The 27,688-nt window shown below is 46.6% G+C and overlaps 1 protein-coding gene across 1 annotated transcript in view; it reads left to right on the top strand.

Moving 5' to 3' along the window:
* Positions 1-24,577, top strand: part of LOC132508994 (uncharacterized) — a 34,758-nt gene extending 10,181 nt beyond the window's left edge. The window contains 10 exon segments of the mRNA XM_060129543.1: positions 1,900-2,065; positions 16,741-17,023; positions 17,685-17,870; positions 18,359-18,458; positions 18,829-18,970; positions 20,729-20,768; positions 21,374-21,462; positions 22,487-22,677; positions 22,914-23,082; positions 23,964-24,577. Coding sequence (XP_059985526.1) covers positions 1,900-2,065; positions 16,741-17,023; positions 17,685-17,870; positions 18,359-18,458; positions 18,829-18,970; positions 20,729-20,768; positions 21,374-21,462; positions 22,487-22,677; positions 22,914-23,048 — 1,332 coding nt within the window. The 3' untranslated portion in view covers positions 23,049-23,082; positions 23,964-24,577.
* Positions 24,578-27,688: the final 3,111 nt, after the last annotated feature.

Genomic DNA, 27,688 nt, shown 5'->3' on the forward strand with positions numbered 1-27,688 from the left:
TCCATTCAACCAGCATGTGTCAAATGTGGGCCCAGCCTGTGCTGTTCACTGAACATCAGTGACGAGCAAAGTGGTCATCACACGATCCCTACCTTCATGGAGTTTGCAGATGAGTGATTGTTTTTTTGGTTTTTTTTTTGGTTTTTTTGCGGTACGCGGGCCTCTCACTGTTGCGGCCTCTCCTGTTGCAGAGCACAGGCTCCGGACACGCAGGCTCAGTGGCCATGGCTCACGGGCCCAGCCGCTCCGCAGACTGGGGCACGAACCCATGTCCCCTGCATCGGCAGGCGGACTGTCAACCACTGCGCTACCAGGGAAGCCCTGGATGAGTGACTGTTGAGTGAAAGAACAGAATTTGCAGAAAATGTCCCCAGGAAAGCCATGGCCATTGCAAGGGCAGAAGTCATGCAAGAGTCAGTGAAGTGTTAGTTCATTCAAATGTTTTTTCAGTCACTTATCAATTCTTTCAACCCCCTATTTATCAAGCACTGACATAGTGCCATCCTTAGTGGGTAGGCACAGAAAATACAAACATGAATAAAATGTGATTCCCGGCCCAGAATCTCACAGACTGGCAAGGAGATAAACTAAGGAAGTAATCATCATACGATGCAACAGATGATATAATAATGTATTAGTTAATGTAATAATGTTTTAATAATAATATAAAATGCTGGAGAAACCCAGAGGTGGGAACTACTAACTTTTGCTCTAACATTGTACAGGATATTAAAAGATTACTAGGATTTTTCTGGGAGGCCAAGGTAGGGAAAGGCAGTCTAGATGAGGGGAAAGGAGGAGAGCGTGAACCAAGTCTGGAAGCCTGAGAAGCATGTTGTTTGGAAGGACTATGAATATTTTGAGGGGCTGGAGGACCAGGTACAGGAGGGAAGTGAGCTTGGAAAGCTAATCAGAACCTGAAAGCCGTGCCAAGGCACGTAAACTTCATTCCGCAGGCAGTGGGGCCAGGGAAGGAGAAGCCCAGACACCAGCACTCACAGATTTCAGAAGGAGGCAAGATTTGGAGACAGAAGATCGTGGGGAGGAGAGGGCCACTGACCTGCTCTTTTCCAACTGTCCTACCCACCGTCCTCCCAGCTGCTTTCAAGCAGAAGGGGCTTCTTAGGTGACCACGGATAGGTCCTCAAGGGACTCTCTGTAGGAAGTACCTGAGGGCAAGGGAGAAAGATCTTTACAGCCCTGGGAAAAACCAATTCTTTTCACAAAGAAACTGTACCCCGGTGAGAAAGTTGAAAGGATAATGGCCAGGGACTCTTTGAACTCTGCAGCACTGGTCTCAAAAACAAAAACATTTTCATTTCGTTTCTTATCTTTCTTAAGGATCCATATACATAAATCCTCCTTTCAAGGAGAATAGGCAATTCCAATTCCTAACAGCACTTGTAAGCCACAGTGCGGGGCAGACGGGAGCCCTGGAGGAATTGAGTTGAGGGACTCCACACCCCGGAATTTAGACCTGGGGCTCTTGGGAGGCCAGACCCCCTTGGCCAGTGCTTGGGTTCCATTGTCACATTACCATCAAGATTTCAGCCCCGAAGAGGGTTCCTTGTGAATAACCTCCTTGCCAGCATTATGGGGAGGTAAGGAAGCTGCTAGGAGTAACACCTCCCTGGGGAAGGTGATAAAACTGACCCAAGGAGACGCAGCACCTCTCTGGCTGACCTGCAAGCAGACTCCTACCTGGAGGGATGCCCCTGACCCCCAGGACTGGGCCGGGCCACCAGGTTCCGCAAGAGTCCTTAATGGGGGGCAGCCACAGGAGGGGCCCCTCTGTCTCCTCTGTCTTAGGCATCCAATGAAGGGGAGCGAGCTGTGGGTGACTGGGGACTGGATTTCTTACTCTGTCCCTCTCTGTCTCTCTCTCTCTCTCTTTCCCAGAACCAGGGGCAAAAGGAGGACATCCTCTGTGTAGCTCAATGCCCGCCTATTCTCCTTGCCACCTCCAGCTATGACGGGGAGATTATCATTTGGAATGTCATCTCAGGGCACATGCACTGCAAGCTGAATACCCCCAGCCCCTGTGATGGCACAGAATATGGAGAACGTAGGGGCAGGGCGGCCTCCACAGCCACTGTGCCCAGGCCCGCAGCCTCTGACTCCTGGCATGTTGTCTAAAGGAAACTCAGTTCTGGACTGCTTCCCGGTTATAAGGGATTGGCCTAGTTTCAGGCATAACTTGTCAGATGGAGATTGCCAGAGCTGGGGGGGTGGGGGGGCGGAGCTTGAGAGTTCAACTAGCTCAATCCACATCTCCAGGCACCCATCCATCAAAGCCCATCTCACATTCACCTGAAACTAACACAACATTGTAAATCAACTATACTCCAATACACTATGGAGAACAGTATGGAGTTCCTTAAAAAAATAAAAACAGAACTACCGTATGACCCAGCAATCCCACTACTGGGCATATACCCTGAGAAAACCATAATTCAAAAAGAGGCATGTACTACAATATTCATTGCAGCTCTATTTACAATAGCCAGGACATTGAAGCACCCTAAATGTCCATCAACAGATGAATGCATAAAGAAGATGTGGCACATATACACAATGGAATATTACTCAGGTATAAAAAGAAACGAAATTGAGTTATCTGTAGTGAGGTGGATGGACCTAAAGTCTGTCATACAGAATGAAGTAAGTCAGAAAGAGAAAAACAGAGGCTTCCGGGAAGATGGCGGAAGAGTAAGACGCGGAGATCACCTTCCTCCCCACAGATACACCTGAAATACATCTACACGTGGAACAACTCCTACAGAACACCTACTGAACGCTGGCAGAAGACCTCAGACCTCCCAAAAGGCAAGAAACCTCCCACGTACCTGGGTAGGGCAAAAGAAAAATGAATAAACAGAGACAAAAGGATAGGGACGGGGCCTGCACCAGTGGGAGGGAGCCGTGAAGAAGGAAAGGTTCCCGCACACTAGAAGCCCCTTCGCGGGCGGAGGCTGCAGGTGGCGGAAGGGGGAAGCTTGGGAGCCGCGGAGGAGAGCACAGCCACAGGGGTGCGGGGGGCAAAGCGGAGAGATTCCCGCACAGAGGATCGGGGCCGACCGGCACTCACCAGCCCGAGAGGCTTGTCTGCTCCCCCGCCGGGGCGGGCGGGGCTGGGAGCTGAGGCTCGGGCTTCGGTCGGAGCGCAGGGAGAGGACTGGGGTTGGCGGCGTGAACACAGCCTGAAGGGGGCTAGTGCGCCACGGCTAGCCGGGAGGGAGTCCGGGGAAAAGTCTGGAGCTGCCGAAGAGGCAAGAGACTTTTTCTTACCTCTTTGTTTCCTGGTGCGCGAGGAGAGGGGATTCAGAGCGCTGCTTAAAGGAGCTCCAGAGACGGGCGCGGCTAAAAGCGCGGAACCCAGAGACGGGCGGGAGACGCTAAGGCTGCTGCTGCTGCCACCAAGAAGCCTGTGTGCGAGCACAGGTCACTCTCCACACCCCCCTTCCGGGGAGCCTGTGCAGCCCGCCACTGCCAGGGTCCCGGGATCCAGGGACGACTTCCCCGGAAGGACGCACGGCGCGCCTCAGGCTGGTGCAACGTCACGCCGGCGCAACGTCACGCTGGCCTCTGCCGCCGCAGGCCCGCCCCGCCCTCCATGCCCCTCCCTCCCCGCGGCCTGAGTGAGCCAGAGCCCCCAATCAGCGGCTCCTTTAACCCCGTCCTGTCTGAGCGAAGAACAGACGCCCTCCGGCGACCTACACGCAGAGGCGGAGCCAAATCCAAAGCTGAGCCCCTGAGAGCTGTGAGAACAAAGAAGAGAAAGGGAACTATCTCTCTGCAGCCTCAGAGCAGCGGATTAAAGCTCCACAATCAACTTGATGTCCCTACATCGGTGGAATACCTGAATAGACAACTAATCATCCCAAATTGAGGAGGTGGACTTTGAGAGCAAGATTTATGATTTTTTCCCCTTTTCCTCTTTTTGTGAGTGTGTATGCGGATGCTTCTGTGTGAGATTTTGTCTGTATAGCTTTTCTTCCACCATTTGTCCTAGGGTTCTATCCATCCAGTTTTTTTTGTTTGTTTTTTAAATTTTTTTCTCTTAATAATTACTTTTTTATTTTAATAACTTTATTATATTTTACCTTACTTTATTTTATTTTACTTTATCTTTCTCTATTTTTTTCTTCCTTCCCTCCTTCCTTCCTTCCTCCCTCCCTCCCTCCCTCCTTTCTTTCTTTCTTTCTCTCTTTCTTTCTTTCTGCTTTTTCTCCCTTTTATTCTGAGCCGTGTGGATGAAAGGCTCGTGGTGCTGCAGCCAGGAGTCAGTGCTGTGCCTCTGAGGTGGGAGAGCCAAGCTCAGGACACTGGTCCACAAGAGACCTCCCAGCTCCACATAATATCAAACGGTGAAAATATCCCAGAGATCTCCATCTCAACACCAGCACCCAGCTTCACTCAATGACCAGCAAACTACAGTGCTGGACATCCTATGCCAAACAACTAGCAAGACAGGAACACAACCCCACCCATTAGCAGAAAGGCTGCCTAAAATCATAATAAGTCCACAGGCACCCCCAAAACACACCACCAGACGTGGACCTGCCCACCAGAAAGACAAGATCCAGCCTCATCCACCAGAACACAGGCACTAGTCCCCTCCACCAGGAAGCCTACACAACCCACTGAACCAACCTTAGCCACTGGGGACAGACACCAAAAACAACGGGAACTACGAACCTGCAGCCTGCAAAAAGGAGACCCCAAACAAAGTAAGATAAGCAAAATGAAAAGACAGAAAAATGCACAGCAGATGAAGGAGCAAGATAAAAACCCACCAGACCTAAAAAATGAAGAGGAAATAGGAAGTCTACCTGAAAAAGAATTCAGAATAATGATAGTAAAGATGATCCAAAATCTTGGAAATAGAATAGAAAAAATACAAGAAACATTTAACAAGGACCTAGAAGAACTAAAGAGCAAACAATGATGAACAACACAATAAATGAAATTTAAAATTCTCTAGAAGGAATCAATAGCAGAATAACTGAGGCAGAAGAATGGATAAGTGACCTGGAAGATAAAACAGTGGAAATAACTACTGCAGAGCAGAATAAAGAAAAAAGAATGAAAAGAACTGAGGACAGTCTCAGAGACTTCTGGGACAACATCAAATGCACCAACATTCGAATTATAGGGGTCCCAGAAGAAGAGAAAAAGAAAGGGACTGAGAAAATATTTGAAGAGATTATAGTTGAAAACTTCCCTAATATGGAAAAGGACATAGTCTATCAAGTCCAGGAAGCGCACACAGAGAGTCCTATACAAGTAAAAACCAAGGAGAAACACGCCAAGACACATATTAATCAAACTATCAAAACTTAGATTCAAAGAAAAAATATTAAAAGCAGCAAGGGAAAAACAACAAATAACATACAAGGGAATCCCCATAAGGTTAACAGCTGCTCTTTCAGCAGAAACTCTGCAAGCCAGAAGGGACTGGCAGGACATATTTAAAGTGATGAAGGAGAAAAACCTGCAACCAAATTACTCTACCCATTAAGGATCTCATTCAGATTTGATGGAGAAATTAAAACCTTTACAGACAAGCAAAAGCTGAGAGAGTTCAGCACCACCAAACCAGCTTTACAACAACTGCTAAAGGAACTTCTCTAGGCAAGAAACACAAGAGAAGGAAAAGACCTACAATAACAAACCCAAAACAAGAAAATGGTAATAGGAACATACATATCGATAATTACCTTAAATGTAAATGGACTAAAATGCTCCCACCAAAAGACACAGATTGGCTGAATGGATATAAAAACAAGACCCATATATTTGCTGTCTACAAGAGACCCACTTCGGACCTAGAGACACATACAGACTGAAAGTGAGGGCATGGAAAAAGATATTTCATGCAAATGGAAACCAAAAGAAAGCTGGAGTAATAATTCTCATATCAGACAAAATAGACTTTAAAATAAAGACTATTAGAAAAGACAAAGAAGGACACTACATAATGATCAAGGGATCGATCCAAGAAGAAGATATAACAATTGTAAATATTTATGCACCCAACATAGGATCACCTCAATACATAAGGCAAGTACTAACAGCCATAAAAGGCAAAATCGACAGTAACACATTCATAGTAGGGGACTTTAACACCCCACTTTCACCAATGGACACATCATCCAAAATGAAAATAAATAAGGAGACACAAGCTTTAAATGATACATTAAACAAGATGGACTTAATTGATATTTATAGCACATTCCATCCAAAAACAACAGAATACACATTTTTCTCAAGTGCTCATGGAACATTCTCCAGGATAGATCATATCTTGGGTCACAAATCAAGCCTTGGTAAATTTAAGAAAATTGAAATTGTATCAAGTATCTTTTCCGACCACAATGCTATGAGACTAGATATCAATTACAGGAAAAGATCTGCAAAAAATACAAACACATGGAGGCTAAACAATACACGACTTAATAGCGAAGTGATCACTGAAGAAATAAAAAAATACCTAGAAACAAATGACAATGGAGACACGACGACCCAAAATCTATGGGATGCAGCAAAAGCAGTTCTAAGAGGGAAGTTTATAGCAATACAATCCTACCTTACGAAACAGGAAACATCTCGAATAAACAACCTAACCTTGTACCTAAAGCAATTAGAGAAAGAAGAACAAAAAAACCCCCAAAGTTAGCAGAAGGAAAGAAATCATAAAGATCAGATCAGAAATAAATGAAAAAGAAATGAAGGAAATGATAGCAAAGATCAATAAAACTAAAAGCTGGTTCTTTGAGAAGATAAACAAAATTGATAAACCATTAGTCAGACTCATAAAGAAAAAAAGGGAGAAGACTCAAATCAATAGAATTAGAAGTGAAAAAGGAAAAGTAACAACTGACACTGCAGAAATACAAAAGATCATGAGAGATTACTACAAGCAGCTCTATGCCAATAAAATGGACAACCTGGAAGAAATGGACAAATTCTTAGAAATGCACAACCTGCCCAGACTGAATCAGGAAGAAATAGAAAATATGAACAGACCAATCACAAGCACTGAAATTGAAACTATGATTAAAAATCTTCCAACAAACAAAAGCCCAGGACCAGAAGGCTTCACAGGCGACTTCTATCAAACATTTAGAGAAGAGCTAACACCTATCCTTCTCAAACTCTTCCAAACTATAGCAGAGGGAGGAACACTCCCAAACTCATTCTACGAGCCCACCATCACCCTGAAACCAAAACCAGACAGAGATGTCACAAAGAAAGAAAACTACAGGCCAATATCACTGATGAACATAAATACAAAAATCCTCAACAAAATACTAGCAAACAGAATCCAACAGCACATTAAATGGATCATACACCATGATCAAGTGGGGTTTATTCCAGGAATGCAAGGATTCTTCAATATACTCAAATCAATCAACGTGATACACCATATTAACAAATTGAAGGAGAAAAACCATATGATCATCACAATAGATGCAGAGAAAGCTTTCGACAAAATTCAACACCCGTTTATGATAAAAACCCTGCAGAATGTAGGCATAGAGGGAACTTTCCTCAACATAATAAAGGCCATATTTGACAAACCCACAGCCAACATCGTCCTCAATGGTGAAAAACTGAAAGCATTTCCACTAAGATCAGGAACCAGACAAGGTTGCCCACTCTCACCACTCTTATTCAACATAGTTTTGGAAGTTTTAGCCACAGCAGTCAGAGTAGAAAAGGAAATAAAAGGAATTCAAATCGGAAAAGAAGAAGTAAAGCTGTCACTGTTTGCAGATGACATGATACTCTACATAGAGAATCCTAGAGATGCTACCAGAAAACTCCTAGAGCTAATCAATGAATTTGGTAAAGTAGCAGGATACCAAATTAATGCACAGAAATCTCTGGCATTCCTATACACTAATGATGAAAAATCTGAAAGTGAAGTCAAGAAAACACTCCCATTTACCATTGCAACAAAAAGAATAAAATATCTAGGAATAAACCTACCTAGGGAGACAAAAGACCTGTATGCAGAAAACTATAAGACACTGATGAAAGAAATTAAAGGTGATATAAACAGATGGAGAGAAATACCATATTCTTGGATTGGAAGAATCAACATTGTGAAAATGACTCTACTACCCAAAGCAATCTACAGATTCAATGCAATCCCTATCAAACTACCACTGGCATTTTTCACAGAACTAGAACAAAAACTTTCACAATTTGTATGGAAACACAAAAGACCCTGAATAGCCAAAGCAATCTTGAGAACAATATGTTCCTAGAGAAAGAAATTTTCCTAGAGAGATGGAAATAAAAACAAAAATAAACAAATGGGACCTAATGAAACTTCAAAGCTTTTGCACAGCAAAGCAAACCATAAACAAGACCAAAAGACAACCCTCAGAATGGGAGAAAATATTTGCAAATGAAGCAACTGACAAAGGATTAATCTTCAAGATTTATAAGCAGCTCATGCAGCTCAATAACAAACAAACAAACAACCCAATTCAAAAATGGGCAGAAGACCTAAATAGACATTTCTCCAAAGAAGATATACAGACTGCCAACAAACACGTGAAAGAATTCTCAACATCATTAATCATTAGAGAAATGCAAATCAAAACTACAATGAGATATCATCTCACATCAGTCAGAATGGCCATCATCAAAATATCTAGAAACAATAAATGCTGGAGAGGGTGTGGAGAAAAGGGAACCCTCTTGCACTGCTGGTGGGAATGTAAATTGATACAGCCACTGTGGAGAACAGTATGGAGGTTCCTTAAAAAACTACAAATAGAACTACCATATGACCCAGCAATCCCACTACTGGGCATATACCCTGAGAAAACCATAATTCAAAAAGAATCATGTACCGAAATGTTCGTTGCAGCTCTATTTACAATAGCCGGCAGATGGAAACAACCTAAGTGTCCATCATCGGATGAATGGATAAAGAAGATGTGGCACATATATACAATGGAATATTACTCAGCCATAAAAAGAAACGAAATTGAGCTATTTGTAATGCGGTGGATAGACCTAGAGTCTGTCATACAGAGTGAAGTAAGTCAGAAAGAGAAAGACAAATACCGTATGCTAACACATATATATGGAATTTAAGGGGAAAAAATGTCATGAAGAACCTAGGAGTAAGACAGGAATAAAGACACAGACCTACTAGAGAATGGACTTGAGGATATGGGGAGGGGGAAGGGTAAGCTGTGACAAAGCAAGAGAGAGGCATGGAGATATATACACTACCAAAGGTAAAATAGATAGCTAGTGGGAAGCAGCCGCGTAGCACAGGGAGATCAGCTTGGTGCTTTGTGACCGCCTGGAGGGGTGGGATAGGGAGGGTGGGAGGGAGGGAGACGCAAGAGGGAAGAGATATGAGAACATATGTATATGTATAACTGATTCACTTTGTTATAAAGCAGAAACTAACACACCATTGTAAAGCAATTATACTCCAATAAAGATGTAAAAAAAAAAGTTCACAATGAAATTATTTTAATATCTTAGCCTCCATAAACACTTCAGTGGACTAGTTAGGGGCAAAATAATTATCAGATTAACATAGTGTCCACCGGGGATTAGAAAATACATGTTATTTTTGTTAAGTTATATGCTCTGCAAAGAATTATTGGCTATATAAGGGAATAATTCGGCCCTTATTTGTTAGTATTTCTGGTATTTTGTTTCTGTTCTCTAAAGCAGTCTTTTGGGAATATCTCTTGTTCTTTCAATACCATGACATGGTTGGATAAAAGAAAAAAAAAGAGAAAAACAAATATCGTATGCTAATGCATATATATGGAATCTAAGAAAAAAAAAAAGGTTCTGAAGAACCTAGGGGCAGGACAGGAATAAAGACCCAGATGTAGAGAATGGACTTGAGGACAAGGGGAGAGGGAAGGGTAAGCTGGGACGAAGTGAGAGAGTAGCATGGACATATATACACTACCAAACTTAAAATAGATAGCTAGTGGGAAGCAGCCGCATAGCACAGGGAGATCAGCTCGGTGCTTTGTGATGACTTAGCGGGGTGGGATAGGGAGGGTGGGAGGGAGGCTCCAGAGGGAGGGGACATGGGGATATATGTACACATATAGCTAATTCACTCTGTTGTACAGCAGAAACTAACACAACATTGCAAAGCAATTATACTCCAATAAAGATATTAAAAAACCATACTCCAATAAAAATTTTTTAAATAAAAATAAAGAAATAAAATGCTGGGGAAAAAAAAAAGCCCATCTCCCAGGCCAGCCCATCACCTCCAGGACCACTTTTCTCACCCACTGTCCCCCTAGAAGACTCTCTCCCCTGCTGAGCCCCTTGGGATTTGTTGGTACAGCTCTTCCAGCACTGATTTTACTCCTCCACCTTCAAGACCATCCTCCCCGTGCTTCTTTCACCCAGCTAGCAAGCTGGCTCCCCCGCCTGGCTCAGACGTCAATCTCCTGGTCACTCATCTGTGTGGCCTCAGGCTTTATGTGCCCCTCCCCATCAGCCCCCTCTGGTGGCCTCAGGCTGCCAGGTCCTCCCATTGCCCATGGCCGCCCCGCCTCCGCTGAGGCCTGTCCTTATTAACTTGTATACTGTATTGCAAAACTTTACCCCACTGTCCCACTGCACTCTTCCCAATTCTTCTGCCCTGGTTCCAGTTCTTCACGGCCCTCTCTCTCTGCTGGTGTGACCATGGGTCCGTTCATTCCCTTATTCATTCAAAGAATATTAATGAGCTCCTGCTGTGTGCCAGGCCCAGTGCTAGGTCTTGGGGCTGATAATCACATCCCTCTCCCTGCAAGTCCTGAGCCATGTGGAAAATACACATGAGAGGGTCCACTTATCTGTCAGTTTCATTGCTGGTGGTGCTGGATTGGAACACCGGCGGGGACCCACAGCCAAATGGGCTTCCTACCGCGGCTCTCCCCACGTGCAGAGTCAAGCCTCATCCTTCCCAAGTGGCCATCCTGCCGACAGCCAGAGGACCCACTCCTCATATTCATGGAGCCCCAACAGGGGAGACACAGAGCGCTGGGCATTTTGGCATAAAACCGGGGAGTTCCTGCCTCTCCTGAAGCCCAACAGCCAGCCCTTAGAGAGCCATGAGCCCGGGACGACAGTCCCTGATTTAGGCATTTGATGACTTAGTAGCCAAGGAAAAGCTCCCATGACTCATTGGATCAGAAAATATCTTTGAGCCGCTCCCAAGAGCATAACCCCATGGGAGATGCATAGAGAAGGCTAGAGAGAGATGTGAGGCTTGTTGCTGCCCCCAAGGGGCTCAGGGTCTAAGTCCAGAGACAAGATGTTCCTGCCCAACAGGTAAAATAAGGATAAAGCAGCGTCGTCAGCCTCGCTGTGCTTAAAAGACGCTCTGGAGGGCAGTGGTTAGAAACTGAAACCTCTGGACACCACGAGATTAAAAAGAAATTCTTACCTGTAGATTTATTATCCAGTCTATTCCTATCCCCTTTACTGCATATAAAGAAGACGGTTCTGGGAAGCTCTTTCTGAATGTGCCTAAGAGCTTTAAGAATCTTTGGGGGAAAAGTGGTGGCATTTCCTTCTAAAGGTTTATTTTCATTGCATTAAAGTGAAAATTAAGTCACTGGCCAAGAATGCAATGTTGACCTTTCAGCCAGCAGTTCTAATTTAAAACCCTGTTTGCTGCAGCATTTATTGCTTAAAGTTATGTGACCGTTGGGTTTTGAAAAACTCCTCTTTACTCCAAAAATGCAAAGCCAGCCCTAGTTCCCAATTATGCACATTTCAACATTGCAAAAGTTGTACAAATTAGGTGGAAAGATGTGAAAGTTCCCCTGGCCTTCCGGGAAGGGCAGTACTGGCTCGTCTTGAAGGTCAAAACAAAATACGGTGGTCTTTTTTCACAAGGGATTTGGCTGGGAGGCTGCCATCTTCTTTGGAAAACCATGTGGACAATTCTTCTGAAGTCATTCTCTGTAGAGAGGAGCTAAGAAAGAAAGGCAATTGTGTGAGCAAAGCTGAATGAGCTGAAAACATATTCCTTCTGCCAACTTTTCAACACTTTAGCTTCATTATTCCTTATACATATTGAGAATTATTATATCTTCCCTCATATCAAAAAGAAAGAATTTGAGAGTGAAAGGGAGAGACCAAGAGATTTCAACCAGGCTAAAATCCAGGAAATTAGTCAGCTCACTGGGAGGCTTTTTCTTTTCTTCTTCTTCTTTTATTAAAAAATTATTTATTTTTTTTATTTTTTTGGCTGTGTTGGGTCTTCGTTGCTGTGCACGGGCTTTCTCTAGTTGCGGCGAGCGGGGGGCTACTCTTCGTTGTGGTGCGTGGGCTTCTCGTTGCGGTGGCTTCTCTTGTTGCAGAGCACGGGCTCTAGGCGCACGGGCTTCAGTAGTTGTGGCTCGCGGGCTCTAGAGCGCAGGCTCAGTAGTTGTGGCACATGGGCTTAGCTGCTCTGTGGCATGTGGGATCTTCCCGGACCAGGGCTCAAACCCATGTTCCCTGCATCGGCAGGCAGATTCTTAACCACTGTGCCACCAGGGAAACCCTCTTCTTTTTTTTAAATTGTGGTAAAATACACATAATGTGATATTTACCGCCTTAATTATTTTTAACTGTACCGTTCAGTGGTATTAAACACATTCACATTGTTGTGCAACCATCACCATCATCAATCTCCGTAACTTTTCTTGAAACTGAAACTCTGTACCTAGTAAACAATACCTCCCCATCCTCCCCTCCCCCCAGCCCCTGGCAACCACCATTACACTTTATGATTCTGATCACTCATGGAAATGGAATCATACAGTATTTGTCTTTTTGTGACTGGCTTATTTCACTTAGCATAACATCCTCAAAGTTCATCCATGTTGTAGCATATTGCAGAATTTCCTTCCTTCTTAAGGCCGAATAATATTCCATCAAATATATATACCACAGTTTGCTTATCCATTTGTCCATTGATGGGTAGTTGGGTTGCTTCTACCTTTTAACTATTGTGAATAGTGTTGCTATGAACATGGCTGTAGAAATATCTCTTCAAGACCCTGCTTTCAATTCTTTTGGGTATATACCCAGAAGTGGAATTGCTGGATCATATGGTAATTCTATTTTTAATTTTTTGAGGAACCACCATACTGTTTTCCACAGTGGCTCTGCCATTCCACATTTTCACCAACAGTGCACAGGGTTCCAATTTCTCCATATCCCGACCAACACTTTTTATTTTCTCTTTTTTTGATAGTAGTTATCCTAATGGGTGTGAGGTGATATCTCATGGTGGTTTTGATTTGCATTTCCCTAATGATTAGTGATGTTGAGCAACTTTTCACCTGCTTATGGCCATTTGTATATTTTCTTTGGAAAGATGTCTGTTCAAGTCTTTTGCCCATTTTTGAATCTGGTTTTCTTGTTGTTGCATCTTAGAAGTTTTCTACTTACTCTGGATATTAATTCATTATCCGATAAATGATTTGGAAATATTTTCCCCATTCTGTAGGTTGCCCTTTTACTCTATGGACTGTGTCTTTTGATGCACAAAAAAATTTAGTTTTCATGAAGTCCAATTGTCTATTTTTTCTTTTGTTACCTGTGCTTTTGGTGTCATATCCAAAACATCATTGCCAAATCCAATGTCATGAAGCTTTTTCCTATGTTTCCTTCTAAGAGTTATATTGTTTTATGTCTTACATTTAGGTCTTTCATCCATTCTGAGTTAATTTTCATACATGGTATTAGATAAGAGTCCAACTTTTTTCTTTTGTAGAGAGATATCCAGTATTCTTAGCACCATTTGTTGAAAAGACTGTCCTTTCCCCATTGAAAAGGGTCTTGGACCCCTTGTCAGAACTCATTTGACCTTAAACAGGAGGGTTTATTTTGGGGCTCTCTATTCTATGCCATTGTTCTACCTATCTGGCTTTATACCAGGTACCACACTGTTTTGATGACTGTTACCTTTGTACAGTCAGTTTTGAAATCAGGAGGTGTGCGTCTCCCAGCTTTATTCTTCTTTTTGAAGATTGTTTTGGCCATTTGGGGTCCCTTGAAATTCCATATGAATTTTAAAATGGGTTTTTCTATTTCTGCTAAAAATGTCCTTGGGATTTTGATAGAGATTGCATTAAGTCTGTAGATCACTTTGGGTAGTATTGACATTTTAACAATACTGTCTTCCAATCCATGAACATGGGATGTGTTTCCATTTATTTATGTCTTAATTTCTTTCAACAATATTTTGTAGTTTTCATTGTACGGGTATTTCACCTCCTTGGTTAAGTTAATTCCTAAGTATGTTATTATTTTTAATGCTATTGTAAATGGCGTTTTTTTCTTTATTTATTTACTTTTCAGATTGTTTCTTGGTCATGTATAGAAATGCAACTGATTTTTGTGTGTTGACTTTGTATACTGCTTCTTTGCTGAATTCATTTATTGGTTCTAAGAGACTAAGCCTTTTTATCTAGGGAAACAATATAAGAATGTTTACTTCATTTGTAAATAATAATATTTAGTTATTATAACAAACTAATATTTAATATAATTTTAATAAAATAATATTTAATAGTATTTAATAATATAATTATAATGAACAAAATAACAATATGTTAATAATTGTTTAAGTAACATATTTAATCTTATATGTCATTTTCCTGAGTGCTTTTAATATTTTATCTCACTTAGTGCTCACATCAACCCAGAGAGATAGGTGCTATTGGACCCATTTTCATAGATGAGGAAACTGAGGCTAGAGACTTAACTAAAAGTAATTATAACGGTTACCATTGATCGAGTGTCTCTGTGCTCTGAGTACCTTAGATTCAGTATCTCCATTCAGCCTTCACAGCAAAGTCATGGAGCATGAGTCCCATATAGTCTCCAATCTTCACTGAAAGTGTGAAACAAGAGATATTGTCTCCCTATTACTGATGAAGAAACCTGAGGTTTAAGGAAGTGAAATTCTCCCCCAGACCACACATGGGTAAGAGGGGAAGCAGCACACACACCCATTCTCCAGGACTCCACAGCCCCTCCCCCAGGATGAAGTGGGCAAGTGAAGGGGGTTTATCTTTGCTCCCCCTCCCCCCTTATCTTCACCCTCCCTCCCGCCGCCCCCTAAGCCAACACCCCAAGAGCCGGATAACCTGAGAGTAAGGTGACACTTAGCCCAGTCACTGACTGTGCATCCCAGACGTCAGGGAGGACACCATGTAGGTGACCTTCCATCTGCCCCTGAGAACCCTCAGCCCCCCAAAGACAACCACAAAGCCCAATGTCAAGGGCATGGGCTTTGGATGCAAACACATCTGGGTTTGACTCTCAGCCCCTCCACGCATTAGTTGTGTGACCTCAGGCAATGCAGTTCTTTCTAATCGCGCTCTCACTGCTGGTAAAGTCAAGAGCATAATGTCTAACTAGGATTGCTGTGGTTGAATGTGCTGGCGTCGAGAAGTACTTAGCTCAGTGTCTGGCACAGCAAGTGTCCCCTAAACGGATAATCCTCACTGTGGTCATCATCCACTCGAGGGCAGGGCCCGAGTCCGCCACATACTCTGTGGCTTCCCAAGTCCATAGCACACCGCCGAGCTCAGAGTCAGGCCCAAATAAATGCTGTCAGTGACTAATGGCTTGAGTCGTGGGTGGCCCCCCGGTGCTGAGACAAGAGAGCAGCACCTCTCGTATTTAACTCTGTCACCGACCTCTTTGTTGACATGAGACCTTTCGTTTCACCTCCAGTCTGCGCGAGGCATCCCTGGCACCCACAGACTCAGGGAGGGTAAGATGAAGGGACTCCTCGCCCCCTCCTAACACCCGAGTAGCTACATTCTCTGTGGCTCTTGGAGGTTTGCATCTAAGTAAGTTTGTAGGATTTTTATTCAACAGCAAATGTTTGTTCTATATACTAAAAGGTTAGAGATAAACGGTAAAAAAAAAAAAAAAAGACAGAGGTGGCCCCTGTGTTGATGGTGCTTCAAGTTCAGCAGGAGAAGTGGCAGGTGGGGAAGTAGGGAGATGGGTTCAGAGGTTATTCCAACACTTCGACGTGTTGTGAAGATCAGAGCTTGACGTCTTCCCCTCCCTGGACCTCCCCTGGCCCTGCGCTGCCCAGGGCCCAATTCATCTCTCGAGATTCCAGACCCAAAGCCGCTTCCCCTGAGAGGCCTACTCTGACCCCTCCCTTCTCCGCACGCAATAACCCCGCCCTCCTCCATGTGCCAATAAGACCTTGCTCATTTCTCCGGGTAGTTCTTTTTGGTTTGGTTCAGCTCTCTGCTTCCACAGATTTCCACAGCACACAGCATGATGCCTAGTCCCTTCTAGGGATGAAACAGACTTGGGGGGGAAAAAAAAGGGTGGGGGGAGGAAGGAAGGAATTTTTTATGGTTTTGAGCAAAGCTTTTAACGGTACTAAGTCTCCATTGCCTCATCTGACCCTGGGACAAATAATCCAGTACCATGTGATTTCACATGGTTTTATGTAAAAAGTGACATAAAGGTTAATTAGTATTATTCCACTCTAGGAATTCCAGGGAGTGGGGACCTCTTGGGAAGTGCCCATCGAGAGTTCCAGGCAAAGCCCCTGACCGCCCTACCAGCTCTCTCAGCCCCGTCCCTCCAGCCCAAACCAAGTTCCCAATCCCTGTCTCTCTGCAGAAGTCCTGGGGTCCTGGGGCAGCCCCGGGGTGCCCTGGGCCACAGGGGCCCTTAGGCTTCACATCACCTTACCCCCCCAAAAAGGCGGGGCTGGCTCTGAACCAGGAGGGCCACCTGTGCGCCTGTGTGCTCCTCACCTGTTCCAGCCCAGGGCCGGGGGCAGCTCTGCGACCCCGGGGCCAGGGGCGGCCACAGGAGAGGATGAGAGGAGAGCTGGGAGCTGCATGCGGAGCGCAGCCGAAACTCTCTCCTCGTCTCCAGGCCCACACAGAAGCGTCTTCTGCCTCACCTTCCCGAACACTCAATACCAGTTGGGCAGCCAGCTTGGAGTCAGCCGCCACTTCCCTAATGGCCAACGGGCCCCGAGGTGAGAACGGAGCCCACAGGGGCCGTGCAGCTCTTCTCTAAGACGTGGCCACTGCAGGCCCGGGGCCCAAGACGCAGAGTCCCCAGGCATGCAGGACCCCCCTGGAGCTCCCGGGCTGACGAGCCCCGCCTACCCCCCTGCCAGCTGGGAGAGGACGACTCCCTCCCAGTCAAGTATCCCTGCCCTGCCGCCTCCCCAGAGACCCTGGGAGGGCATGGGCCTCACAGGATGTCATTAGTGGGGTTAGATAAATGTCAAGCATAGCCTGTGAGGGACAGACCGTCACAGCCCCTGCAGGCGGCTGACAGAAGAGCCGAGAATTACGTAACGGGGCTCAGCCGTGGAAGCCAGGCCGCTGAGAGCTAGAAGACGGCTTCTGGGTCCACCTCCGCCACTAGCTAGCTCGGTGACGTCACACAGGTGACAGGACCTCCGGCTTCGGTGAAATGTAACGGGTGGGCCAGCGCCCCGCTGCAAAGCGCTGGGGTTTTATTTTAAACGGCAACGTAAAAGCAGCCCCCTGTGTAGTTCTGGCTGTAAGAGCAGGTGGAGCCGTGAGCGCGGAGCCCAGGGCGGGGGGTCGTCCGCATTCTCCTCGCTAGAGAGGGGGACGCCCTCCTCTGTCTGTTCGCACTCCCAAGGGGGACACCTCCTCCTGCAGCCCGGCCCGGCCCAGCCCTGAAGCCTCAGGCCTGTCGGCACCGGGCGCCCTCGGATGCCTCTGTCCACCCTCCACCCTGGGCGTTCCTCGCCTCTGCTTTCCCTGGCGGGAGAACAGGGCCGCCTCCCCTGGGAGTAGAAGAGGATCCCCGAGTCTGGAGATTTCGGGAGCTCCCAAGAGGAAGAGGTACGCATGGGGCCCCTACTTCACAGGCTTGCTGTGAACACCCACATGCCAACATGTCAAGAACTGTGACTGACAGGCCAAAAGGAAGTCCCAGAGAATTCCTCTGACTAGGCAAATTCCCCAGTGGGTTTAAAGGAAGTGCTTACACACATACACACACACATTAAGTATCACCATAGCACAAACTTCCATACCTTCCCTCTACAGCCCAAGGAAGCCTCCTCCGTCAGGAAGGCTGCCCAGAATAGTGGAGAAGGGAGAAGCTGTTGAGCCATTTAATCCAAAACCCACCATGAGGACCCCCTTCCCCAATATGCACCAATTGATGGTTCTAACTGGTCAGATTAAGCCAAGGGACACAGCAGCAGCCCTGGAGTTCTGAGGCTGCCGGGCCTCTGAGTGGAGGCTCCTAGACTCAACCCCAGGGAGCTTAGGAACCACAAAACGCAAAGGCCCAGGGACCCTTCCTCCTGCTTCCCTCCTTCCAGGTTCTGTCACCTTCTGGAGGCTATCCGGCAGGGCCTGTCCCTTTGCAAACTTTACTCCTGGAAGTTGGGCTGTGGACTGGAAATAAGTTCCATGCTTCAGGTTTGGGGTTTTGTTTTATTTTTTGACACTAGCCTATGTGACACAGCAGCTGGGCTGGGCTCTAAGCCCTTAGCTTTATTGTCTGTATTTCTACCTCGCTGGAAGTTTAATACAGGCACGGTGACTAGTTCTGTCTCCCATTTATAGTTCTACTATAAATAGAACTATAAACGGAAGACAGCATTTCACTTGCCATTGTCTGACACATAAGCTTTATCTGTGATGGGCCGTGTGTGTGTGTGTGTGTGTGTGTGTGTGCGCGCCTATCTGTCTGTGATGGGCCCTATGTGTGTGTGTGATGGACCCTGTGTGTGTGTATGTAACAGGCCTTCTGTGTGTGTGTAATGATCCCTGGGCGTGTGTCTTTCAGTCCAGAGACAAAGCCTGGGTCAGCAGCATGGCGGTGACAACAGGGGATGCCTGGGCCTACGTGGCTGACCAGGACGGCTCTGTACCCGTCTACGACATCGAGGAGTACGGTCTGCAGGGACCGGAGCCACAGCCTCCCAGGAGTAGGTAATGAGCTCTCCTCGTGAGACACTATGATGAGCACAGCTTCAGTTTTAGTTAAATATTCTGGTTGATAAAATTAAATTGTACCAGTGAGGAAGGGGTCTCTTAAAACCCTTTAAGAACAGATCAGAGAAGAATATTTTCATGAAAGTATTCAGTGTTGGCAAGGCAACAGGAAAATGGCACTCATCCCCTCTTGGATGGAGGGTAAATTTGTGTATACTATCTGAAGGGCAAGTTGCCCATGTGCACTAAAGCTTTGAACCAGCAATTCTACTACTAAGGATTTGGCCTAAAGAAAGAATAGGAAACGTGCACAAAGATTTAGTTGTAAGCTTGTAAATCAACATATTGTTTATGAGAGAGAGGAAAATAACAGAGAAACCTAGATGTCCCACATAAGGGGAATTGATTAAATATATGATGGTATAATACACTGGAATATCATTTAGTCATTAAATACGGAAGCTGTATATGAAAATGTATTCACAGGGAAGATATTCATGATAAAATTGTTAAATGAAAAAAAATCAGATCACAAAACAATATTGCAATACGATTCTACCCTTGTTAAAATGAAGAAGTACATGGAAGATTGAAACCCTGGGAAGATATACATCAAGGATTTAACAAATGTTATCTCTTTATACATGAGATTATAGATATGTTTTATTTTCTTCTTTTGAGAAATCTGTCTTTTCTAATTTTTCTCGATATATAGTGCTTTGGTAATAACAAAAATACATTTAAAATGTTATAAAACCCTTTCCTACAATTATAGAAGCGTTCATGTTTAGAAAAAATCTAACAGCATGAAAGAATGTAAAATGAAAAGCAGTCGTTGTTTCTCTGACCTCCTCTACCACCCTAACCTGCCTTTTCTGCATCCTAGCAACACTGTTAATGAATTTCAACTTCCTTCCAGAAAGTTTCTATGCATGTATGTATGCATACGGGAACACATACACACACACCTACAATACATCATTTTCAGGACTTGTTTTTTCCTTTGTATCTCTTGGCCAGCTTTCCATATAAGCATATTTAGGTCTATTTAGCATATTTAACATTTAACATATTTAAATGGCTATGTAATATTTCATTACATTTCTGTGAAGCCAATTTAGAAGTAAATATTCACATACATCCCCCCGCCCTTTTTTTTTCTTTTTTTGCCACACCGCACAGCTCGTGGGGTCTTAGTTCTCCAAACCAGGGATGGAACCTGGGCCCTCGGCAGTGAAAGCACGGAGTCCTAACCACTGGGCCACCAGGAAATTCCCTCACATACCTCCCTTTATTCAGTTTTTCCTGTTCCACCACAGGAGAAGTTTAAATGCTAAAGTATGAGAAATGGGAATTTAGAAGTAAGCGTGATCAGCATTACGTTGGTCTTTACTCCAAGTACTGGGAACGTAGCTTTCACCAAGCTATTTTAAAAATCATATTTGATTACTTACATACTCCTGCGTGCTTACCAAACCCTAAGTGCTGAAGGAAACCATAGGGGAAGGACCTGGCACAGGCCCCATTTCATATGTCTTTGGAGCTGGCATGGGGTCTTGCACATAGTAGGTGCTTGACAAACATGTATCAAATTAATGTAGCAAGACAAATGACTTGCTACACCAGGACCTCTCTCCCTGCTGGACGCTCAACCAGATCCGACCCTATCCTGTAGGGACTGTTATACGGCATCTAGCATGAGGGTGGTACCTCTCCTACCTTACTCAGGTGTGCTCTTTCCTCTGATTTAGATGTGATGTTCTGGGGGGCCCACATCAGCATGGTGACATTGTGAGTACCGTCCGTTTTAGAGCTCAAGAATGTGTAAAAGAGTTCAGATACTTCTCACAGCTTGGATCAAACGGATTCTCTCCGAAGCCCTCCGAATTAGTCAAAGGAGGAGAGCAGTGTTATCATTCTGCTCTTGATGAGGACAGGATGTGTATGCAACCTACACAGAGTAAAGAAGAGACTGAAGTCTTCATTTTTCTTGTCAATGGAGGATTGCTCCCCTTGAATTGATCTGGCATTTTAGGGTAAGTTTCGAAGCTTAGTAAGTTTTAGATTTTTTTCACTGGAGTTAAAAGGAGTCAGTGCTGAAGCGGGACCTGAACCCTGGTCGGAAGTTTCTTTCCAACCTCTTGATCTTCCCCGCATCGTCCATATGATGTTTCCAGTATATCTCGTCTGATGTCTTGGGTCTGGAGTTGGGGAATTTGGAGGGGGAGTGGCATGGTAGGAGACAGGGAGGAGATGCTGCCAAGGATAATTCTGGAGATTAACCTGGCTTCTTTATATATTCCAACTTTAATTACTGGAGTATTGACGTACTGAGCCGATGTCCCTTTCATGCTGGAGCAGCCTTGGGGCATCTCTCCTCTCCTTTATCTCATTAGTTTGGAGCTGATAGAAGAAGAAAAGTTTCTGCTGTCATCCTCCCTGGACCGTACCGTGCACCTGTGGAGCACAGATGGGGAGTACATCGGTAAGCACCGTCCTACCTGACCAGCTGCTCAGTCCTGGTTCAGGGCCTCAGGTGGAGTCTCCATTGGGTCGTGGATTCTCTGAGGTCAGGTGTATCAGTCACCTCAGGCTGACATAACAAAATACCTATCATAGACTGGGCAGCTTAAGCCACAGAACTGTATTTCTCATGTGTGTTCTCACGTGCGTGTTTCTCATGTGTTCTTGCAGAGGGACTCCTTTAATGGACACCAATTGTTGAGTCCTTATATGGCCCAGGGAGTAGGGGGAGGGGTGGAGAAAAAGAGAGAGAGAGAGAGAGAAAATGCAAATACTCTGGTGTCCCTCCTTCTAAGAACACTCATCTTATTGGATCAAGGTCCTTCTCTCATGACCTCGTTTAACCTTAATTACTCCATAAAAGTCTGATCTCCAAATACAGTCACACTAGGGTTTAGGGTTTCCACATAAGAATTTGGGGGAGGGGGACAAAATCCAGTGTATACCTTAAAGTCAGTTTACTTTCACAGAAACTATCAAAATCAGAGACATTTAAATTTAGAGAACTCGGCGAGACTGGAGGCTGTGAATTTGGTATGGGAGCATGTGATCACGTTTTGCTAGGAAAGATTCAGGGCCGGGGGAGCTGTGTAATGGGAAAGGCCTGGCCTGAGTGAGCTGGGGTGATGAAATGAACCCGATTTACTGCTCAGAGAGACTCTGTACCTGTTTCAGCAGGTTCTCGTCTCCCTAGCTGATATTTCTCGAAAGTGGCAGAATGATTTTGGATTTATCCTGCAAGTGCTTAGTACATGCTGAGTTGCTTGCGCCCCGATGTGACACGTGCTGTAGGAGGCGTTCTGGCTTCAGTCTCCAGGGCCAATGGCCATGGAATCGTTTCTTACGAAACTCCAGGAGCAGAACTGAATTTGATTAAGTGGACCTAGCAAGGGTTAAGGAGACCTAGCCAAGCTTCACTCTGATGAGAAGACAGGTTACCTCCCATCCTATGCTCGCTATCTATTAATTTATCTCTGTTCTTCCAGGGACCTTTGGGCAGGGTAGCCCCTGGGATATTTTCACTCCTGTCTCCTGGAGATACCCTGGAGTGCCCTGTGAAGTTCTGACAGATCCCCAGAGCATGCCTGCTCACCCAGTGCTGGAAGGAGGTGCTCCTGTCACGCACACAGGAGAAGAGAAGCAAGACAAAGTGGTGGAAGGCAAGGCCAGTGCTAAGGTGGGTCGTGGCACATCCAGTTCCCCTGCGCTTACTTTGTGGCTTCCAAGCAGATCAGCACGGGTTATAAGGTGCACCAAGGCATGGCCCAGAGAACCAAGTCAACACAGGAATAAAAATATGTCCCAAGGTCATGCTACTGACCAGGGCCAGGGGGCTTCTTGGTCCCTCGTGGGTGGGTGGGTAGTGGGAGCTGATCTCCCAGCATCACTTGACTTTCTCCTCCTTTTCACCAGCAAAAAGGCTGTTGTTGTCTGTGGCCTTGGAACACAGAGAGACTTGGCATCATGCTCGACCCACTGTCACATCAGAGAGACAGACATGAAAATCCAGCCCGCGGCACACGCTCACCGTTAGGAAATACATTTTAACGCTGGGCTTCCTGGCGAGTGAAAGGAAGGAATGGTGGGTTTAGTGCCTGAGTCTGCGAAAGTCAGTGTCAGGGCAAGAGATGTTGAAAGGGCCCTGGTAGAGGCAGTCTTGATTTAGAGCTCAGTGAAACAGATGGATTTCCAAGAAAGGCTTGCCCTTTAATAAATTGAAAAGAAGGTCATTTCATGAGCTACTGCTCACTGGTTATGTTACAACTCAAAGCAGGACACCTGCTTTGCCAGCAAAATCATGTGTCTTAGATGTTGGCTTGGCAGCCCCTTGGAATACTGACCACACAGTGTATCCTCATCACTGACATCCTCGTGGAGCCCCAGACATGCTCAGAATGGGGAATAAAGGGACCAGGCAAGCATCGGGCAAGAAAACCTTCTGTCTTGTCAGGGGTCTCTCACATTTCCCCATCTTGTCCTCACAAGGGTTCCCAAGGTTGTAACACGGTGCTTTGGTAGCTCCCAGGAGGCTCAGATGCACCCACGTGGCGCCATGGGCCTATTCAGAAATATAATGGGTCTTGGTGTGCATTCAATAGAGAGAAAACAAATGAGTTCATTAATTTTCACAGGCCCACAATTTGGAAAACAAAAGCACAGGGGGAGGTGGGAAGAGAGGAAGGAAGGAGCAAATGGGGGAAATGTGCTGATCTGCCCCAAAGCCCAGATCCAATGCTAGGCTCCACACCAGACCCGGAGAAAAATCAGACTGTGATTCAGATGCAGGACGGAGGGGGCAGAGGGAGGGTGGGATGGAAGGAGGGGGGAGGGGGAGGGAGGGGGAGAGGAGGGGAGGGGAGGGGAGGGGGAGGGGAGGGGAGGGGAGGGGAGGGGGAGGGGAGGAAGGATACTCAGTTCAACACAATCCAAACACCTAACTCCTGTGATGTTTGCTCTCCACAGGTAAAAGAGGGTGACGCAACGAACTTCATGAGTGACCTTGATCTTCTGTAGGCAAACCATTAGGTGCTTCCATGTTTGTAATTCTGTCCAACTTGATTCCAAATACCCCAGGAAGCAGTCTGTAAATTCTTTCCAAGAAAAATACACACACACACACAGAAACTGAGGAGCCCTTATATAGTGTATCTGGACAGGACTTCCCTGGTGGGCCGGTGCTCAGGACTCTGTGCTTCCACTGCAGGGAGCATGGGTTTGATCCCTGGTCAGGGCACTAAAATCCCACATGCCACGAGGCGCAGCCAAACAAACAAAACAAAACAAACACGCAGACAAACAAAACCTAAAAAACAATGTGTTTGCGGCGCTGTTTACGAGTTAGGGTTGACTGAGGTCTACTCTGAAGTTTGCCTTCATTAGCTGTGTGGCCTCCAGCAATTGCTGCCACTGATTTATAAAATGAGGGGTGAGACTGGCTGATCTTTCAGTTTCATTCCAGCCCTAAAAATGCTCTCTTTCGGGCTTCCCTGGTGGCGCAGTAGTTGAGAGTCCGCCTGCCGATGCAGGGGACACGGGTTCGTGCCCTGGTCCGGGAAGATCCCACATGCCGCGGAGCGGCTGGGCCCAAGAGCCATGGCTGCTGAGTCTGCGCGTCCGGAGCCTGTGCTCCGCAACGGGAGAGGCCACAACAGTGAGAGGTCCGCGTACCGCAAAAAAAATAATAATAATAAAATAAATAAATAAATGCTATCTTTCTCTGCACATCAGTTTTGCACAACTGAACGTGTTGACGGGATTCTGGGTGTCAGGAGTGATTCTTCCAGGATGCTAGCCTATCAAACACAACCACAACTAACATAAGCTGACTGAAGGCAGAAAGCCATTCACCTGGAAACCATCACAGATGAGTTGGGAGTTTGAGAGTTGAGTGAAAGCTCAGGGGAAAATGTTCCTGTTATCTAACGGATTCAGCCAGCCTGGGTCTTGTTCTAACACAGAAAATCCACGTAACTGACAGGTTATCCTTGCTCCCTGTCACCAGTGTCATCCTGGGTTCCTCCTCCCATACCTGCTCCTTCTGCCTCCAGCCTGAAGAGACCTCTAATCCTCTCTCCAGAAGACGACGTCCTTGAAGTGAAAGAAGACACACATGGATGGGATGCATTTTGCAGTGACAGGTCAGCCTAAAAGGAACACCCAGGTTGAAGCGAGGGCCCTCCTGAACTAAAAGGCAGACTTTCCTGGCCGAGGTATCCCAGGCCACCCTGTCATCAGCATGAGTCCCTTGTCCCTAAGCCCCACAGCCTGTGAGTGGTGAGCTCACAGCTCAGATCTCACCAGTTTAACGTCCTGCCTGCTTGGCTCGGGACCCTCCGAGGAGCCCCCTTTGTGTCTGGCCATCCCACGTGGTCAGGGGCTACCTCTCAGGTCCTTTCCCTTGAGCTCTGTGGCTGTCATTACTGCCCACCAAGCTGTTTGAGGCAGGACCACCTCGCTATTCCTCCCACAGGAGTCCAGGGCAGCCCCTGTGACCTCCTGAGGGGCTGAGCTGGGGACCAGGGCCTGGGGCTCCCAAAGCTGGGAGCGTCCGGGGCACCGCCGTCTCCCTGCACTGGGGCTTGGGTTCTACAGAGAAGTAGGGCGAGTGAATACTGCCTCTTGCTCCAGTTCTGTGAGGAGTTTTGTCCCCCAGACCCCGACACCAGCTTTCCTGAGTCCCGGTCACCAAGACAATTATAGACACGGCCCCTTCAGTGTCCCCTGCCCCTCCTCTCATCAGGGGACGTAGATCTAGGGTGTGGGGCTGCATGAGCAATGACGCTCCCTCACCCCAACTTCCCCAGTTTCTCGGGGCAGCAGCTCCATGGCCACGAGCCCAGGCCGCCTGTGCACACTTCTACCCCATCTCAGCTCTGGCTTCTGTCTTCACGGTGCCTGGAGGTACAGACGGCTGCTGGGGCCTCCCGCTTCCACCCGCACTCCAGGCAGCGCAGATAAACAGGGGCGTGCAGAACAGGGGTCCAGGACAAACGGGGTGCACCTTCCAGCCAGATCATCTCCCTTTATGGACTTTTCCAGGAGGTCCTGCACACTTCTGCTCACATCTTGGTGGCCAGGACTTAGTCACACGGCCACACCTCCCTGCAAGAGAGGCTGGGAGTTCTGTAACTAAGGAGGAAGGTAGGAATGGATTGGGGGTAGATAACTAGCAATCTCTGTTCCGGGAGGTCGGATAGTAAAATGCTTCAGATGCCATCAAAGTCAGAGGGTATCACACATAGAAACACCATGCGTCATGCATTTCATGCAAGAAAGTGGCAGAGAGCCATGCATCTGAAGTTTGGTTTGGGAGAGCACTAGGCTTATTAGAACGTGTCGTGGGCTTTGGTTACGGTCAGAGGTCTGTCTTTGAAAACAGTGTGGGGGACTTCCCTGGCGGTCCAGAGGTTAAGATCCCACGCTTCCACTGCAGGGGGCGCGGGTTCGATCCCTGGTCAGGGAACTAAGATCCCGCATGGTGCGGCCAAAATAAAAAGAAAGCAGTGTGACCTCAGGCGAGTCATGTAAACTCCCTGTCTGTACCCCTGGAGATCTCCCAGGTGGGTCTGCAATCTCATGAGATGGTGAATGTGTCAGTGTGTTAGACTCTGAGACTGGGGATGGAGGGGGCTCCTCTGTCCACCCCGGCTGGTGTCGGGGTCTGGGGTTTGAGGGTTTGACATCATCAGCATCTTCCTGGTTGGCGGCAGCAGAATGAGCGCCATCCTCTATACACCTTCCCAGGACCTGCTGTGGTCTTACTTGCCTCAGAGTGTGCGTCTGCCCAGGCTGCTGTGACAGAACACCATAGACTAGATGACTCAAGCAACAGACATTTATTCCTCACAGTCCTGGAGGCTGGAAGTCCATGATCAAGGTCTCCACCAATTCAGTTCCAAGCACAGGAGGGCCTTCATCCTGGCTTGCAGTCCGACACTTTCTCTCTGTCCTCATGGGGTAGAGAGCAAACTCTATCCCCTCCTCTTCCTATAAAGCCACTAATCCTATCCGAAGGGCCCTACCCTCATGACCTCACCAACCCTAATTACCTTCCAAAGGCCCCATCTCTAAAGACCATCACACTGGGGGGTAGGGCTTCAACATATGAATTTGGCGGGGGGTGGGGTGCAGGGGATACAATTCGATCCAAAGCGCTGAAACTGCTATGGGATGCAAGGTGGGAAAAGGCTTCCCAGCAACATAAACACACAGCTCCCACACAGCGGGAGGGGCCACAGCATATGCTTGTACTCTCTTGCTTTCATCTGCTCCAAGTAGAGGCAGCACAGGAAGTCATCTCTGAACGCAGAGATGGTTCTGATTCTTATTCACTTTTTGGTGAGTGGCTAAATGAGTGGAACGGAAAGTAGAAGATGTGAGCAGTGAATGAGACCAGAATGGGGCTGCTTAGAGGGTCCCAAACAGGAGGTTGAACAGCAGAAGCCCTCCCATCCAGCTGGATCAATACCAGTGATTGTTGGGTTAATTTAAAAATGTACATTTGGGGCTTCCCTGGTGGCGCAGTGGTTGAGAGTCCGCCTGCCGATGCAGGGGACACGGGTTCGTGCCCCGGTCCGGGAAGATCCCACATGCCACGGAGCGGCTGGGCCCGTGAGCCGTGGCCGCTGAGCCTGCGCGTCCGGAGCCTGTGCTCCGCAACGGGAGAGGCCACAACAGTGAGAGGCCCG

The sequence above is a fragment of the Lagenorhynchus albirostris genome, chromosome 18, assembly GCF_949774975.1.
Source record: "Lagenorhynchus albirostris chromosome 18, mLagAlb1.1, whole genome shotgun sequence".
Taxonomy (NCBI): Eukaryota; Metazoa; Chordata; class Mammalia; order Artiodactyla; family Delphinidae; genus Lagenorhynchus; species Lagenorhynchus albirostris.